The 19,781-nt window shown below is 38.2% G+C and overlaps 1 protein-coding gene across 1 annotated transcript in view; it reads left to right on the forward strand.

The window, feature by feature from the left end:
* Positions 1-19,781, forward strand: part of grik3 (glutamate ionotropic receptor kainate type subunit 3) — a 103,307-nt gene that overhangs the window by 62,302 nt on the left and 21,224 nt on the right. Inside the window, 8 exon segments of the mRNA XM_030749630.1 lie at positions 1,882-2,055; positions 2,243-2,500; positions 2,630-2,811; positions 5,895-5,948; positions 9,600-9,770; positions 10,852-10,995; positions 14,486-14,593; positions 16,632-16,745. Coding sequence (XP_030605490.1) covers positions 1,882-2,055; positions 2,243-2,500; positions 2,630-2,811; positions 5,895-5,948; positions 9,600-9,770; positions 10,852-10,995; positions 14,486-14,593; positions 16,632-16,745 — 1,205 coding nt within the window.

Consider the following 19,781-nt stretch of genomic DNA (forward strand, 5'->3'; position numbering starts at 1 on the left):
CATCACACTCAGGTGCTTGATTAAACTGTGATATCCTAAGAGGTTTGACATTTGAATGGACAACTCCAGCAGCATAAATAAATCCAACAACAAGGGACTTTGTTTGAATACAAGCATAAAATGGAAATATATGAAAGTACAATAAAAAAGATGGGGGACAAAATAATTAGGCACTTTTAAATCTTCTGCAGCACCACAGTAACACAAACCAATTTATCATTCCTCATATCATTTCCTGATTGAATCGGAGTGTTAATAGAGACTGAGAGTGATTATTAACTGATATCAATATGTGTCTGAGCCTTGACTCATACACATTTTTAATATGCAGCAGAAATAAATTTGAAAGCATCCTCTGCTACTGTTCTGACGTGTGTGATCTCAGTGTAAAAAACAGGTTGTGAAAGGTTGTCTGTGTAGCTCATATGATAGGCATAAAAGTTAAACTTAAGCACAGACATTTGTAACTTTTGATGGCGGTGAACATTTTTTTGTTCCAGAATTGACAGAAGATGGCAGAGACATTTTGCTTTGTTACTGAAATGGATAATATGATGAGAGTGGAGGTGGAGGAGCCAATGTCCCCATAAGCTGATGTTCCTGTAGGCATCTTTGAAGAAGCTGTCTAAACTGTCGTCTTTAAGGCTGTAGCTGAGACACGTAGGGATTTTGCTGTCTTACATTTGACAACACATTTGTTACTGTACCAATTACATATAAATTAAATTTAATATTAGAAGAGCGTGCATTTGCTTGGAGGGGTGTTTAATTAGTGTTTATATAAATTAATGGAAGGGTGCGCATCACACAAATATGAACTTTATGAAGACAGTTTGCAGCAGAAAGACTCCAGCTCCAACTTTTTTGTCATTTCTCATTGTAAGTTATATAAGGTGAAAAAGTCCATCATGTTAATCTAGGTTGCATTATGCCTGCTCTCCTCCCATGGTTCGGATATCGTTACCCTTTTGTCATCATGTACAGTTGAATGCCTTAATTGGCCAGCTGTCCAGATCCCCTTTTTGGGGGGGAAAAAAACATTGTACAGTTTACAGTGCATCAGTGTTAATATACAGTACATATATAATGTTAAATACTATATGTGCTGAAAGCTTTTGTGCTGATGATGAATGCACAACTATGCATTTTAAAGTTTTGAACAGTTGATTCTATCTACAATTAAAATTGCATAACTTGCTGAAATTATAACCAGTGACTCATAGACCTGGTCCTTGGTGCCAACACATTTAAAAAAAAAAATTCTACACTCCACCCAAGATCACTGCAAAACTAACAAAAAAGTTTTATATACACTATGAGATGCAGAGCGTGATTATCTGTCTGACACACCACCATCTAAAAGCAATATTGGACTTTGATCTTCATATATATATGTTTGCAACTTTTGAGCAGTCATCCTGACCATCTGAAAAAATTGAAAAAAAAAATGTTTTCCTTTGAATTTCATGTAAAGGTAGAGTGCCCAAGTCCAGTTATCTGCACCCACAATGTGATATTTGGGCAAAATAAAAGGACATCTTAATGGAGAGACAAGAGCCTGAGATATTCTGCTGCTCTGATGAAACAGCCAAACACACACACATACACACCTACCTTAAATCCATTATGGCTTTGGACTTCAAAGTAGATATTGGGTTTTTGAGCAATGGAAAGAGTTTTTTTGTTTTTTTTTTTAAATGGAGAGAGTTGCTCCATGTTTGCCGAGCAAAATTTAATACCTCATGTAATGTGCACTTTTCCCTTTGCTAGTCCTAATATTTTTCTCCATTTATTCCTGCCTCAGTTTGTGTCTGTGTTTCTGCATTTGTTTTGAGACCAGTTGTCACGGTCCTTACCCGGCTTTCTCTTTTTGTTTTTCAGGTGGAATTTTCGAACAAACAGATGGACCTGTTTCGCTTGTCAGTGCAGAGGAACTTGCCTTTAAATTTGCAGTCAATAATATTAACAGAAACAGGACTTTGTTACCAAACACAACATTAACTTATGACATACAGAGGATTAATATCTATGACAGCTTTGAGGCATCGAGAAAAGGTGAGTAACTCATCTTATATTTATTCAAGGATTGTATCCACAATGTGGATGAAGGCAGGAATCTGGTTTGTCGCATTAGCATTCATTTAATATTATTGTTTGTTTCTGACTTGAGAATTCTTAACTCCTACTGTGACAGGGCATAGCTTCGGTTCTTCTCAAGCTCTTGTCCCTTTCTCCTCTTTAGCTTGTGATCAGCTGTCTTTAGGCGTAGTTGCAATATTCGGGCCCTCGCACAGCTCATCATCGAATGCCGTGCAGTCCATCTGCAATGCACTGGAAGTACCGCACATCCAGGTGCGGTGGAAACATCACCCTATGGACAACAGAGACACCTTTTATGCCAATTTATACCCAGATTACTCATCATTAAGCTATGCTATCCTGGACCTGGTGCAGTTTCTCAAATGGAAAACAGCCACAGTTGTATATGATGATAGCACAGGTAAACAAACTGGTATATTATAGCATGTTACTTCAGTTACTTGGCATATGTTTGATATAATCATTTTTATTCTGTTAAACAAATTAAGAAAAGCCGCACCTTTATTTGTATTGTTTCTTGTCTAATAAGGTCTTATAAGGCTACAGGAGCTGATAATGGCCCCGTCCAGGTATAACATCAGACTAAAGATCCGCCAGCTTCCTCTCGACACACAGGATACGAGGCCCCTTCTCAAAGAAATGAAGAGAAGTCGGGAGTTCCGCATCATCTTTGATTGCAGCCACCACATGGCTGCACAAATTCTCAAACAGGTTAGTATGGCGTATTTATAAACGGTCCTTTTGTCAGATCTCAGAATAGCTAGACAAATGAAAGGATGTGGTCCTGTTCAATATCACAGATCCTGATATTAATTCTTATCAGACTGGTTTTGATTGAAGTTACAGAGGATTTCACATGGGACTGGGATGGAAGAGCAGTAACAGACAATGCACCGGTAAAAATAATACAGCCGCAAACCTGACAGGGAGTATGGGGATTTCCACAAATATTTATTTATTTATTTACTTCTGCACCAATGTGGTTCTGGTGCCCAGAACACTGGTGCTGGTTCCTAAAGGCTAGCGCTACTAAAGTGCTGGTTCCAAGACTGGAACTGCTGATATGAGAGGGATTACAAGAATTTCACTAGTGACAAATTCTGTCTGCAATGACTTTCTTCCCACAAAAATTAATCCAACTTGTGATACATGAAGATACATAATGTTCAGCTCTGAAATCTGTTGAAGGTGGGCTGGCTCTCAAAAGACACTAAGGTAGAAAGAGAGACTCTGCCAGTTTCAGCACAAAATTGATGATAAATAGGTGAAAGTGAGAAAATTTGTAACTGGTGCTTGGATATTCCTTTCACTTGGAGGAGATTTTGAGTGGATTTCTTGTAATCATGAGCAGAGACTGCCAGTGTATTCATTCTTTGGTTTTTGCCAGTTAAATATTTACAAAATAATATGAGACTGTGAATTCCTCAAGGATAAAGAAACCAAAAAAATTCGACATACACGTTCTTATTCTGTTAGCTACACTTTTAACTGCTGAAACAAACATGTGATCTAAGGTGTTCTATTATTTTTACAGTGCATATACTGTGTTTTGATATTCATGATTGTCAGTCAACAAAAAGCTGTCACTGTGATGCACAGAGCAGAGAATATGTAGGTGGTCTGATGCTCTTTGGATGTCAGGAACAGGCTGGTGGATCCCCCACCACCGCCGCCGCCCGCGCCCTCCTATTCAGTTTGCTGTCAGCTTCTGTTAACATTTTGCCAAATGCATCATCTCCTCAAAAGTTATTTGAATAACTCAGTCCACCCTAGTTATTGAGATCTAAGGTGACATATATACGCTCTTGGCCAGTCTGCACATCTTGCGCTAAGAAATCAGTGTCCTCTTGAGAGAAGTAGTGAGAATGCTTTAAGGCAAAAATGCTCCAGACAGATCTCTTCCATGACTGAACCAACCACAGCTTTCATATATTAATAAGGGCATACAAATAAATCTAGTACACCATTCATTGTTCATTGCCTTTTGTGCACCATTGATCAATTAAAAGACGGCCCTACAGTAAATGTCAAAGCTTGTGCTGCTCGGTACCGTACAGTACTGTGAGCTCATTAATAAAAGGTGGTTTTGCTCTGACGTGCATTGCGTTTTGCCGTGATACCATCTACAATTATTTTTAAGGACTTACTTTATGAAAAATACATTAAATATGACTGCCTATTAACTATCAATCCCAGTTATTCTATATAGTGCTGAAACAAATAATTATGTTATCAATCATATATCATATTTTTCTTTAATTAATAGTTTAGGCTATAAAATATCAGAGAATAGTGAAAGATCGTTCATCGTAAGTATCTAGAGACACTGTTGATATATTCAAATTGCTTGTCATCACAAAGAAAAGTGAGATTAAAAAAATAAAATTCTGGCATTTGATGAGCTGGAACCAGAGAATTTAAGCCATCTTTTACTTAAGAAATTGCAGAAATGACTGATTGCTTAAATTGCTGCTCACTATTTTTCTCTGTCTGTCATGTGTTTGATTGACTAATCATTTCTACTTTAATAAAGCTGATGTACATACTGTCAGTTTGGTAAATCTTGGTAGGATTTATTGCAACACACAGAACAATTTTTATATAAAATGCTGTGTGATTCTCATTAAAACATTAAAAGCAAAATTTGGAATGAATACTATCCGTGCTTTGATTAGTTGGCAGCATTTGCATACTGGACCATTTATGCATTTACAAAAAGATTGCTCCAGACTAAGACAATGAGTAGAAATGAAAAGCATTGGATTCATGTTTAATGAGACTTGCATCAGGCCATTCATCCTGTAATCTGGATTATATGACTATAAACTTCACCTCTGACATACCGTGTTGGAATAATTCCTTTTGTCATGCCATGATTCTTAACAATACACTCGATCCTGTCTTTCTCCCATCACGCGCAGATGCACAGGTAATCCTGTCATCAGATTTGTCAGGTTATTTTCCTGCACAGACTGGGCAGGAATGAAAAAGGGAATGATGTATTTTAAGCAGTGTACAGCCTATGTCCTTTTATTTTTTCTTTAATTTCAAAATGTGACCTGCAGAGGCATATACAGTAGATATTTACCAAAAAATAGGCTAGAATAAAAGGCCGACAAACCTGTGTTGCATAATAGTGCAAATTTATCACGCAGCATTGGGAAAATTAGTTATTAATTAAAACTCCTTCTTACACTATAAAACATAAAACAGTTTCAGTGTCATGTGTTTGGCTGATGTCTATGGATGCAGAAATGAATTTGCTTCCACATGAGCACAACATCTTATTTACATAACCTTGGCTTTTTTTTTTTTTTAAACAACAGATGGTACAATTAAATGGGAAGCACGGCCGCCATGGGAATGTGGTGCCTTTGAATGTAGATGGAGTGAAACAAGTGGCAATGATGGAGTGTTCAGATATGAGGCAAAGATTACCGAGCTCTTTTGATTGAAAGCTCTCTTGTCTGCTGGGATAACGTCACATGCCTCGAGGCATTCCAAACCATTTAAATGCATAGAAAAGCATCAAGCCATTCTGTAATTCTGTGGACCACATATGGTGCAGAAATCCCAGCAAACGAAAGCAGAATCTTGCCCACAAAATTAACAGCACATTGGTCAATATGCTCATTAAAACCTGGGTCTTTTTGTGTGAATTCCTTTAACATTGTTTATTCTGACAATGCTGTTGATTCTAAAATGCCCTGACACGACAAAATGATAATTTTCTCTATCCTGTCCCTAGTCATTCACACCTTTCTTTCCAATTTTGTGTCTTCATATCCTTTCAGGCCCAGACCATGGGGATGATGACAGAGTATTACCACTATATCTTCACCACTCTGGTAATGTACCATGCTTGTTAATGCAAATAGAGTCTCGTTTGTTCTCATCTCCCCACTGCTTGAGTTTTTGATGAATAGTGGCTAATTGCCAATGGAGTTTGGATCCAGTCCATAACATCAATTTTGTTTGACAAGCCGAAAGCATAATGGAGTCTTCTGTTTGCTGTAGTAAACACTTCGCTTTATAGTAAAGTCAACAGAAGTCTTTGAGGTAGCAGCATGAGGAGAAAAAAAAGAAACAGCAGACTGAGCTATAACACTGAATGTGACTTCCAAGTTAGAAAAAAGGAACAATTTTTAATGAGTTTAGCATCAAGTCAGTTAAACTTCTGGGTTACTGTTCTGGTCAGTTAAGTGGTAGAGGGGGTTGTTAATCAGTTTCAGCTGCTTTGGTGTTAATGAAATCAACAACAGGTGCACTAGGGGGGCAAGAATGAGACCCCCCCCCCCCCCAGAACAGAAATGTTTTACAGTTGGAGGCTACTGGTGTGAAGGTCTTTGGCCAGACAATCAGAGGCAGATTTCATGAGGGTGGACTGAGGGCCTGACATCCTCTAGTGGGCTCTGTGCTCACTGCCTGGCACCATGGAGACGGATTGGAATATTATTAGGATGAAATCCTTGCACCCACTGTCAGACCCTATGCTGGTGCAGTTGGTCCTTGGGTCTTCCTGGTGCGTGACAATGCCTGATCACATGTAGCAAGAATATGCAGGCAGTGCCTGGAGGTCGAAGGAAATGATACCATTGACTGGCCCTCATGCTCGCCTGACCTAAATACAGTAGAACACCTCTGGGACATTATGTTTCGTTCCATCCAACCCCACCAGGATGCACCTCAGACTGTCCAGGAGCTCAGAGAGGCCCCGGTCCAGATCTGGGAGGAGATCCCCCAGGACACCATCCGTTGTTTCATTAGGTGCATGCCCCAACATTGTCAGGCATGCATACAAGCACATAGGGGCCATACAAACTACCGAGTACCATTCTGAGTTGGTGCAATGAAATTTCATCAAAATGGGCTCCCATTTCCCATTGAGATCTGGTGTGTTTTCAAAGTGTTCCTTTAAAAAAAAGGAATGAAATAAAAAAATTAAAAAAAAATGTATATATATATATATATATATATATATATATATATTCAATCACCCTACTAGCAACATTTAAATACATGATCTTAACCTGATCATTGAATTCATAGTATTTTTAAAACACAGACTACCAACTGCTTTTAAAATACAGATTTCAAACTTTAGAGATTTGATTAAGTCAACACAAGTTAAATATTTTCTTCTTTTCTTTTTCAGTGCAAAACTGCTGTATTATTGTTGTATATAAGTATAGTTTACATAGTCAAGCAGCCAGGTGATATTCCATATATCATTTACATTAAAGAAATCTGACAAGAAATGACTGACTAATAGAATTTAGGTAGACCATATAGACATGTTTAACAGAATCTCAGTGTGTAACTGTTTCCTTCCCATCATGAGTATTTTAAGCTCCTACTCTGATGAAATGATCTCATCTGACTAATACTAGCAGACCCAGCAGGGTACTATTGCTGCTCCTTACTGCAACCCTGACTATCTTGTGACAAACAGACTGAATGAGAATGAATACCAGCATGTTCAGTGTTGTTCCTTTCATTTTCTGTTATTGTCTTTGTTTCTGCCTCCCTTGTGCACTCTGTCTCCCTGGACTTGACCAGTCTGTTGTGATAATGCAATATGACATAGAGGTCCAGGCGTGATGTGTGTCATCTTTCATGCTCAACAGCGTGTCAGTGACATTGTTCTGCTATGTACCGTGGTTGTATAGCAAACTGGTTGCTTTAATAGGGAAACGTAAAACCTCTTTTCTTTGCTGGCTCACCAGTTTATGTGTTTAAGTGTAGCAGTTTCCTAGCTGTTTCTCTAGCAAGATATTTACTCGAGGACTAAGTGAAAAACTTTTATTTGATATGATTTTTTTTGCATCAATATTTTTCACATAAAGGCAGAATATCTTTATAGAATCAGAGTGTGGTATCTATCTAAAGCTGCAATATACTGTCATATTGACAGACACCCCATTAAGAAGATTATACCTGGCGGCTTGATTTGATCCAAAATGATGAATACTTGCATGGTGTACATGGCAATACAATTTCCTCTTGATGGAATTCAGTGATGTCTGTGTTTTATCTTCTGAGGTGAGGGAAATGCCGACTTATTAGAGCGTGAAAAGGTAACAGCAGAGTGGTATCGGGTAATAACTTCCTTGTCCTTTGAAATGAGTCTGTCATAGCGCCTGCATTGCCACAGCTATCGCCGAGAACCTAAAGACAAGAACTTTGTTATGTTTGCCACCTCTATAACACTTCTGTGTGTACTCAGAGATATGCAGCTGGTTCTTCTGGTAAAGAGGTCATTGCAGTGCTATTGTAGGATTATACTGAGTTTGCACTGCACATCTGTGTGTACAAGGCAGCACTGCAAAAATTAGGCTTGTAATTGGAACAAATTGCTTTTCTGGCATTGCAAAATGACTAGTGCAACCCCTTTTCAAAAAAATTCAGTGATGTGTTAATTGTCGTATTTTGTGCTGGTGTCAAAATCAAAATGAGGACAACAATAAAAACATTTGTTGTTGTTGTTGTACTATTTTTTTCCTCCTTTAGTTATTTATCGTGTTTAAATGAGTTACACACATTCACACATTGTCCCAACATTTCTGAAAATATTGTCGTAAAAATGAAGATGACTTGTAATATAATAATAAATATAGCTTCAAAGCTAAGAAACCTCTAACCTGATCTACTGTACTTTACTGAGCATTTCTGAATGTCATTAAGAACAACAATGATTTACTTTTTTTTCCTTTTTTTATAAAAGAAAGTACTGTACCGCATTCTAGTGGGAAAGGGGAAAAAAATAGATGAGAAATATTTCAGTGATTCAGTGCAACGACCGTTCTTTAGTAAGTGTCTTACACGCTCTTGTTCCCCCAGCACTAACCCCACAGGGTGCTAATGAAATATCTATGTTCATCCAAATGTCTTTTCCAAGCCCCCTGGCCCATTCTGACACGACATGTGTCAACATGTGACTTCACACTTCAGCTACAATGGTTGCCCCAGAAATTGCAGTGGCTCAAATTGAATTGCTTTTTGCTTATAAATTACCGAGGGAATGCAAGTGTTGAATTATTAATATGACCTCAGAATTGGTGTGTATTTTTTCCCCCCCCTTTTTCTTTAATTTTTTCTGAGCAACACGCAATAATTAGAATCTTGCCAAATGAAAAACATGCACCTATGGAGATCTTTTCACATGGTGGTAACGGAAAAAGGCAAAATATATCTTAAGCTATTAGCTTGTGTACTCGGTTCATAATTTTGTAGGTACAAAAACAACAACAAAACACACAAACAAAAACAGTTGGTTTGTTCTAAGAGGATTATCCAGCAACGAATGCCACCAGAGCCTTTTTAGATTTTACACCACTTTCCACACTGTACTTAAATCCCACTTTATTTGGCCTTAAATTTATCTCTTTAATCGGCTGCTGTGACATTATCTTTATGTGTGGGAGTGAATCTAGAATAAATACTCAAAGATGCTCATACTAATTAAGAATCCACTCTTCATTACTCCTGTTTCTTAAAAGGACCTGATGGCCATTGATCTTGAGCCATATCGCTTCTGTGGCGTCAACATGACCGGTTTCCGCATCCTGAATGTGGATAACCCTCAAGTTGCATCAATCGTAGAGAAGTGGTCAATGGAACGGCAGATACCACCTAAACCCGATTCAGGCCTGCTGGAGGGCATCATGACGGTATGTGGTATTACTCCGCAGTCTTCACAATGGAAGTGAAAAGAGAAAACACCTATGCATCAGTTGATCATATTGATGTTGTGTGGCTTGGTACAAAATTGTTTTAATTAAAATATTAACCCATAATAAACTGTTTACCTCAGCAGTTGTCTCTACAATAATTTCTTTATTATAGGCTTTGATTTAAGTATGGGCTACAAAATAGATCGCTCAAAAAAGACCACTATATAAGCCTTAAATCTATGGAGTACAGTATATATTTTTCTATTTCATAAGCAATTCAATTCAGTGTATTTATTTATATAGTGCCAAATCACAACAACAGTTACCTCAAGGCATTTTATATTCTAAGGTAAGGACTCTACAATAATATAGAGAAAACCCAAACAATCAGACAACCCACTTGGAGACAGTGGGGAGAAAAAAAACTCCCTTTTAACAGGAAGATCCAGCAGAATCAGGCCCAGGGTGGGGCCACGACAAGAATAGCGCACAACAATAGCACAACAAACATTCTATTGGCAAGAATAGCACAAAATTTTGATTTATCCTTTCAGCAGTGCAGGCTTCACAGGTGTGAGTAATAGTGTGGAGAGCATTCATTAAGCCTTTTTGAACCAATTATCCTTTGAGCTGCATCCTTTCATGGCTATTCTTGTTCAATTTGGTATTTTTTATCGGTGCATTGTACCTTGAAACATAGTCCGTGTTTCCAGGAAAATGATAGAGACATCAACTCAGTACAGCTTTTTTGGGGGTAGGGAGGAGCAGGATGCTTACAGCGTGAGTGTGCCAGACATTTAAAAAAAAAAAAAAAAAAATCCAGTGACCATATTTATTTTTACTGTTCTTTTCTAGTCTGTAGTATAAACAGGGCAAGCAAACCAAGGTTATAGGCTGAACTATTACTCAAAAGGCACACAAGGTCACATCATATTATTTAAATCTATCTAAACTCTGTGACTATACAGTATATAATTGTTGTGCGAATAATAATTATTAGTATTAAGAATAGTAGTGACTCAACTGTTTACCTCTTTGTACAACCTTTAGCTGAAATAATGTTCACCCCTTATTCCAGACAGATGCAGCTCTGACCTATGATGCAGTCCACATTGTTTCCGTCTCATACCAGCATGCTCCTCAGATGACTGTAAACTCACTGCAGTGCCACCGCCACAAACCCTGGAGATTTGGAGGCCGCTTCATGAGTTTCATCAAAGAGGTGATGGGGCACTTTTGGCCTGTTGCTACTTGACCTAAGTGTTATTTATACAGGAACATACTGATTGAGTGGTGAACAAGACAATAGGAGTGAGCGAGGACCATGTAGTCATATGGGACTTAGATATTTACCCAGCAAATCAATCTTATCCTCATACAAAGTGAACCAAGACTTGATAGACACATGAAAGCAGCATTGTTGTCAGCTTTATAAATTCCCTGTATTCATAACCTATTTTCCAGAAAGCATGTACTGTAACCTTTTGAAAACACAACTTGTGTAATCGTCTCTTATTTCATCTAACATGAGACCCTGACAGTGCCTCAGAATTCAAAGACAAGTCTGTGCAAAATGGGAGATTAAGGTTGTGCAAAGATGCTACTATTTGTATCTTGATTTGTACAAACAACAAAATCATTTGTATTTCTGTTTTTCATGGGTGTGGTTGGGAAATGTTGAAAATGTCAGGAATTACATGTTATTCACTTAAGAACATAACTCCAATTATAGCAAATTTAAATCAACTATGGGTGTAGACATGCTTCATTTTCTAAACAGGGCCCCACATCTCTGAGAATTGGGCAGAATTTCTCAGCCATTTTTTTGTGTGAACATCTTACTATTTCTGCTGGTGTTTTGCATTGTGATCAGTTTGAGTTTGTCCTTTAGTCAGTTTTGGTTAGTATTTTGGTAGTTTTATTTTTCTTGTGGGAATCTCAAACACCACTGTGATGATACAGAGGAAAAGGTTGTATGTTCATCAGTCCTGATCCCCCATTCACCCATTCATAGGATGACAGCACCCTTCTCAGTCAAATGAAAATGTATCTGTGTGGTGTCACTTCCTTTTTGTCACAATAAAGACTAAAATAGGCAGTACTGGCATTGTTACTCAAAAAAAAAAATATATATATTACACATTACTTGTTACTTCAAAATTACTCATCTTAAAAGTAATGCAGTGTGTTACTTAATTACTAATCTGAGAAAGCTATTCATTACACTGCTCTTAACATTAAAGTTACTCTGTGACATGACTTGAAATGCATTGTCAGATAATTACTAATGTCCTAATGAGGACATAGGTATGAACATGCACAGGTAGAAATGTAGCACAAATAATATAATTGTAACTGTAACATAAATTCAGTACAGTAACTTGTTACATTACTGCATTACTGAAAACTGTAATGTGATTACAGTGCCATGTTGCTTTGGAACCCTTTATACCCATCACTGAAAATAGATGGGCCAAAATTAGAATAGGCTGTCATTATGGCAGGTCCAGCCACCTTGTCATGAAAAATACATTCCCTTTGTCATGCTGTTCCACTTACTGCACTTTGTCTCTAATAAGAGTGGCAAGGGAGTAATGAGTAAAGAATCTTGCTTTTATTTTGTATGTCCACTGATCTGTACCTGCAACCAAGCTGTGTAGAGAGGGAAGAGTAGATGTGTGTATAGCTCCTTGTGTGGTCCAGCCGCTGGAGCAAGGAGAATGCAGGACAACCCCAAATACATAGTATCAGTGGCCACTCCCCTCCTAGTCTAGAGTACATGGAAAAAATAAGTGCAGAGAAAAGATCATCTGGCTTGCAGCATTGCTCAGTGATAAGTACAAGCAGAATCGAGACTCCAAAGGAAAATAAGTCTAACCTTTGTTTGCCCTATTGCATTGCTTTCAAAAAGAAAGTGGGGGTGTGTGGGAGGTTTTAAACGGCCACAGCTTGTAACTCCTCCAAGACTTTCCTTCACCAACAGATGGCATCCTTGAAAGCACAAAGTCTGTTTTTTTTCGATATGTGGTTATTAGGCTCTCAGTAAGTGTTCAGATATTATAGCCAAAATCATCAGCTCACTTTGGTGAGCAGGAAATGGAATACTTCTTGTCTCACCTGCAAAGATAGGACGATATGATTCTGAGTTGCCTCGATTTTACATCCACCTTCTTCTTAGTAGCGGGAATAACAGTCCACGCGCTTATGTGTTCCAGACTTTGAGACACTGCACTGAAGTTGTACAGCACACTGAGACGGTGTTTGCAAATTTGCTCACTAATATCTGATGTGTCTGTTTTTGTCTCTTTCTCTCTTTGTGTTACACCACCCCTGGTGTTTGACACTGAGTTATAGGCACAATTCTGTTTGCCTGCCAAATTTACATAACCTATGTCTTAGGATGCACAACAGTGTCTGGTGTCTGTGTGTGTGTCTGGAGTATTTAGTTTAAAAAATGACAACGTTAGCCATCTTAATAAAATGAAATGAAATTCAATAGTATTACATGATTGTCCTTATATAAACATAGTGTAGTGTTTGGTTATGAAAGCTCTAACTCAGGCATAATTTACGCTTACTCCAAGACAGCAGTGTGACATGTTCTGAAGGTCGAATTGGCCCCTTCGATGTGATATGGCTGACACATTTATGTCACTCTCTGAATTAGAGCTGTTTGAACATGCCACCCACCTCTATGGCAATAGGCCAGTGGGAATGAGGTATGACAGTGTTTGGAAAAGAAGAGTGCCACAAATATATGCTTGAAGCTTCAATGTTCTCATGTTCTAGCGAGCTACAGGGTGGTTGGACAGTCTATAGCCTGTAGTGTTGTCACAGTTTGAATTTTACATAGCACAAAAGTCTTTCTGATATGTGAGGTTTCATCACCGTATTGTACAAAGACACTTTAAAAAAATCTCTTAGAATGCCATGATGTACACGTTGGAGTGCAAAATCGAAACTAAAAGACAAAAATAAAATGAATAGCGTTAGTTTCTTAAATGCTTTAAGATTGCTGACTGTAAGCAATGGTGTGAAGTATGTACCCATATTGAGTACAGGCTGGCATGCATTTGCCTGTGTACACGTCTGTGGAGGTGGCAGGTATCAGGGAATCATAATAGGGGGCAGTTGTATATTTTCCCCCTCATGGGGAATCAAGCAAAGGGAGACGGTTGTTAATTAACTCCATAGTCTGAAGGGAAAATGCGTTGGAGGCATTGAAATGTAAAATGTAATTAAAAAAGAAAATGCAGCTTGTGTGATTTGTGTTTGTACTTTTGGTCCGTGTCTGTGTGGGTGTGAATTTGCTCTTGGTGAACGTCAGAGTATGTTGTAGTGTGTTTTGTTGATAGGACTTATAAATTTTTTTCTGGGGTTTGTTGTTTCCCGCTGCTGTTGAAGTACTTTGCACCTTCTGCTTTTTGAAACGTGTAGGAGCAGTACATCTGGGGAGTCAAAATATTATATATAGGTAGGTATATATGGGTATCATGCAACAGCACCATATCTGACCTGCACCTCTTGGAGGGTAATCTTTTTTTTTGTAAGAAGATTATTGTTGGATTATTATATTGAGTGCATTGTAGAGGTAATCAGATTATTATATTCTGCATTAGCCTACACCTTTCCAAATTAACATTCCTAATGTCGATTTTTTTTTTTTTTTTTTGGAAACACTGGTAAAAATATGCAGATATTTTATCTTTCAGTCCCACTGGGATGGTTTGACCGGTCGACTGTCATTCAACAAGACAACTGGTCTACGCACAGACTTTGACCTGGACATCATTAGTCTAAAGGAGGATGGACTCGAAAAGGTAACCATTGTTTAAAGAGATTAAACATACAGCAGTGTTTCAGACCAAGGAGGATATAAAAGGCAGAATTTTGGAATGGACTATTCCATCAAAAGAATTAAGAAAATTGCTGATTCAAATGTATATATTTCAGATTTTGTTTTGTTTTTTTTATGCGGAACAGATAATGCACATTTGACAATATCATTTACCTCCTAACAAGGAAGCAAATTGGCTGTTTCAACATAAGCATAAGTTAGTGGATCATAAAGCAAATTGGATTAGGGTACACATTAGGGTGTTAATTGCTGCCTCTCTTAATGATAATTTGAGGTGATGCCCAAAATGCTGTTTGGTGCTAATGAGCTGTATAAACATGTTTCACAAAAAGGGGGAGAATAACTAAAAGGTTCCTACTGTAGAACTTATTTTATTATACTGGAAGGCCCCTGGATTACAACAGCTATTCTCTACTAAAAGGCTTTCATACATTATGAATACATCAAATAGGGATAAGTCCCATTATGACTTCTTCAAGTACTCCCTAAAGGCTCAAGAATATATAATAGCAGGGGCTTTTCAGCTTGTAACTCCTCTGTTCAAAAATGGAGCTTGTAACACTGCAGCTTTGAAATGATTCTTCTTCCCTCTTTTACTGGAGTCTTGTCCTGCACGTGGTCAATTAAGTTGAAGCGCAGTCATCTTCCAAAAGTACTTGATGCCATATTAGTGCATTCTCATTGTGCATCTGACAAATCCTACGCTAATGCATGTTCGCGTTGATCCAGCAGTACGCTGCAGATTGCCGGATTCTTTTTTCTTTGCTTGTATATCCGTGGAATCGGCTTTGACTGTTTGAGCCTATTAAGATGTGGACTTTTTTTTTCCCTCAACTAATCCATTGTAATTGAATATTAGCCTAAGTTTGAGCTCATGCTGGAATTATGAACAGGTTCTCAGAGTGCCACTTTCACTCAACACTGGCATGCTCAGGAGGGTGAAATAAATGTAATGCTCTCCGTGTGGATGCATGAGTAAATAACTTTTGAATCCAGTCTTTTGCTAATCATGTTTAATGAATTGAGCTAATTGTAATTGGGTACAATTAGAAAGAATTTTGCAAAGCGGAAAGCATTCAGATATTTTTAAATCTCTCTCCTGGAGTCCTGTTTGGTTGTGTGACAAGCTGTAACTAATGTGCTTTTCAAATTAGAGCATATGCCTTTATCTGGATTAGGCAGGGAGGACATTAACAGACATTTTTCATGCTTTTTTCTGGGTGGGGGTTGGGTGTAAGTTTTTAAATGGATCCACCTCAAGCACAAATCCCAGTGAATATTAAAAGCTCTGTCTCTAGTAATAGAGAAAGAGGGAAGAATGGGAGGAGGGTTTGGTGGAGAGCTTGATTTGCAAACAGAGATTGTTACCGACAGCCACAGGACTATTTGTGCTAATGATATGTTCCAGAGTGTGTCTCTACAATATGCAGAGCGTTTTGCTTCAGGGCTTCATGCATGTATAACTCCTTTTATTTGTTCAAATCTCTTGGCTTATCTGAGACTGTAGAGCAAAATTACTTTCACAATGCATCCACATTCTCTATCTTTATTTGAATCAACTGTAAACTATTTTATAATATTTGCAAATTTTTAATATTTATGTTGGTGTCATAGACAGTCTTTAGCCTTTTTATGTATTGTTCCTACACACACATACTCATATATCATAGAGTCTAGATTTGAATAAAAATGTGTTTTGATGTGATCTGATTATCTGACTTACTGAACTGCAGCTCATTGTTCAGCTTCTCATGACTATGTTTCTTTGATTTGCCCATAATGCTTAATTTCTTTGAAGACATGCACTTAACTACCCCCCCCCGTTTCCCAAAACACACCGGGCTTCTGATAAAAGGTGACCCAGCCGATCATCTAATCCTGCTCGAGTTGTGTTCAACCTGGCACTAACGTGGGAGATGGTTGCCGGGCGGAGTCTGCTAAGGTCATAGCTGACCAACAGAAAAAGGAACACTTAGCTACACACTTTTCATCTTGCACAGGTGGGGAAGTGGAGTGCGTCCGGAGGTCTTAACATCACAGAAGTGCCGAAGCGAAAAGGGATGAACATCACTGATTCCTTGGCTAACCGCTCCCTTGTCATCACCACCATCCTGGTAGGTCACCTGTGTAGCCTGGCGTTAAAAGATGCCCTACCCTTCATACTTCCCCAGTTGTCTATATCATAGATACAGTAGTAAGGCCTGGATTTCAACGTGCTCTTAGATGTTAGAATTACGTCTTTGTGGCACTGATGTTCACTGCAAACTAGAGTTCTTCAGACACACTTTATTCTGAATGTACTGCAACATAAGGAAGAGATGTGGCTGACAAATAATATACTGTACATCTGACAAATCTAAAAATAACGCAGACACTTACACAAATCATAGATATGACATTAGGTTTTTTTTTTTATAGCAACTGTAACTGTAACAACACAGACCTGTCAGCTTTGAGAAGCCCTGGGGCAAAGGGAAAAAAAACAAAACAAAACAAAAGGAGAAAAAATGCAGTCAGTGTGCTACAATAAACGATTCCTGAGGATGCATTAATTACATGTTCAGATAGAAAGAACTAGGCAAGCCCTTCCTCAGATCCACAATACGTTCATCTGTACAGTACTGTAGATCCGCAGTAGTATGTACTTAACACTGTCACTGGCTGTTGGGATCTTTGTAGAGCTATCAGGGAGGTGCTGGCACAGATGTTCTCCCATACACCCCTTTGGGACAGCTACACAAGCTACAATGATAAACACTGTTATTAAGCCTATATTGGACTACAAAGCTATAATTATGACAAGTGAGGTCAAGGTGGGATATAATTAATGTCTATCAGGTGCCATCTATGTTAATTCTGTCTTAAAGAGAAGAAATGGAGCGAGGATTTAAGTGCTGTAATGTGGTACCAGCACTAGTAGTTACAGATTTTATGTCAGAGTGGTGCTATGTAGATTTTTCCTCAGTGTTACAGCTGCACTTCATTTCCTTCTTAAAGAGTATTTCTAACATTTTCCTTAATTTGCTTTTTCTTTGGATATCATTTGTTTAAGATCATAAAACTGACTATTTTCAAATTGCTGAAGCACGCTACAGCCTTAATATCAATCTCACATCTTAGTGTAATGGCATTGCATCAAACTGATTCCAGTGATGCATGAACAAGACGTCTGACAGCTTTATAGTGATAACTTCGTAGAAGAGATTAAGGCACTTAATGTGTTTTTCCCCTTACATTAATTGTTTGCACTCCATTGCCTGTAATGTTTCTGCGCAGGCCCACCTTCCTTCCCTTTCTGTTATGCACGCCCATGCTGCGTTTGTGAGCATAGAACTGGTATAAACACTTTGCTTTGAGTTAAAACCTTGGGGAATAGCAAGTATTGGAAGGCTAGAAACAGATGGTAATGACTTTCTCCCTTAACATGCAAACTTTTTGATCAAGTTAATTGGACAACTTGAGCAAAGTTTGCTGCTAAGCACTTGCTCTCTGAATGCATTGTCATCAAGTATTCATAACTTATTATTTATTTAAAAGGCCATCCGAATTGTAATGTCCAAGTGGCTTCATATTTTGTTGGCAAACAAAGATCTTGAGCATTTACTGTATGCTTTTACAGGCATTTAACTTTAACTAGGATGTGTAAAATAAATTATTGCCTGCTTGATGCTGGGGTTGGTTTACACTGTCTTTTACAGACAACTAGACAGAATTATAAGGATAACATTTCACAGCTACACAATGTTGTACTTTTGTTTCCCCTCTTTGTGTTTTCACCACCTCTGCCTTCCTCCTTAAAAATTATTTTCTGGGGGACTGAACTGTACTGTAACTATTTTCCCCTCCTTGACCACCTCCTTATATATATATATATATATATATATAATTAAGTGCAGTCCCTTTTTGAATACAATTACCCTGCTTCTGAGCTCAGTTTGTAAATTATACATCTCACTATTGGAGGCAGTAAATTGTATTACAGCTTTTGCATAAGCACACCAACATGTTTTGAAATGCACAGTGAGATACGCTCGTCTATCTGGCAGGGAAAGGGTAACAGGCACTAAATAAAGGAATTCATTTATGAGCGGTTCTGCATTAGTCATTGTCACTGCAGGCATCAGCTCAGTTGCACTCCCTTGGAGGTTGGTGACAATTCATGAAGGCAACATAGTGGGTATGTTCCATTACACTGCTGCATTCTGTTCCTAATCAAGCTTTTATACAGCCTAAATTATGAGCTTCCAGGCAGGATATTACAGGCCAGTAAAGAGTGTCAGCTACCTGACCATAAAATAAGCAGTGCACCAGTTATATAGGTCAATGCACAGTAGTGTGTGGGAGACAATAGCTTAAGTTGTTTCAACACTAACTAAGCTCATTGATAGTATAAACATCCCTTCTGTGTGCATTGCCATCACTATAACAATCACTACATACAGATTTGCAATATGAAATATTTACATTACTGTATTAATTTAGTTCAGATTGCCTTTCCTTAATACATCAATGTAGGAAAACCCTCAGCCTTATTTCATATTTTAACACTGCCTACATCCACACTAGGGTTTAATATTTTTCCCGAAAATGACATGAATCAAATCCCGGGAAATGACGAGCCATTTCCCGGGAATCCCGGGAAAAAGTTTATTTATTTTTTTATTTTAATTAGGCCTTCTGTAGCCTGTGTCGGCCTTAACCTATTGTGATATTGTAGAGGTAGCTTTCCAGCTATGTCCTGTTATGCCCAGTAGGGGGTAACGTCGGCTTGATTAACGCAATAAAACCTACATCTCGACATTCGAGTGCTCGAGCTATGCGGTGTTGTATCGTTCCTCAACACTCCCTTAACAAATATAATTTGAATATTCCTCCATTGTACATGGAATTATACCAAGATATTTTACAACTGCTGGTGCAAAACAATACGGTTCATCTCCACAGCATTGATAAAGGCTGAGCCACGCTGTCGTGGCGACATCTGTTGCACTATATCTCCACCAGTGGAACGCTGTAATAGTCATTGAAAAGTTAACTACCGTACTACACTATAATATGACATAACACAGGGCCTTGAGTAATGCTCCACGACTTGGTCATTGCCATTCTGGCAACAGCAAATTTATAACACCGTGTCTGAGGGTTAAAGT

Source organism: Archocentrus centrarchus, chromosome 16 (genome assembly GCF_007364275.1).
Source record: "Archocentrus centrarchus isolate MPI-CPG fArcCen1 chromosome 16, fArcCen1, whole genome shotgun sequence".
Taxonomy (NCBI): Eukaryota; Metazoa; Chordata; class Actinopteri; order Cichliformes; family Cichlidae; genus Archocentrus; species Archocentrus centrarchus.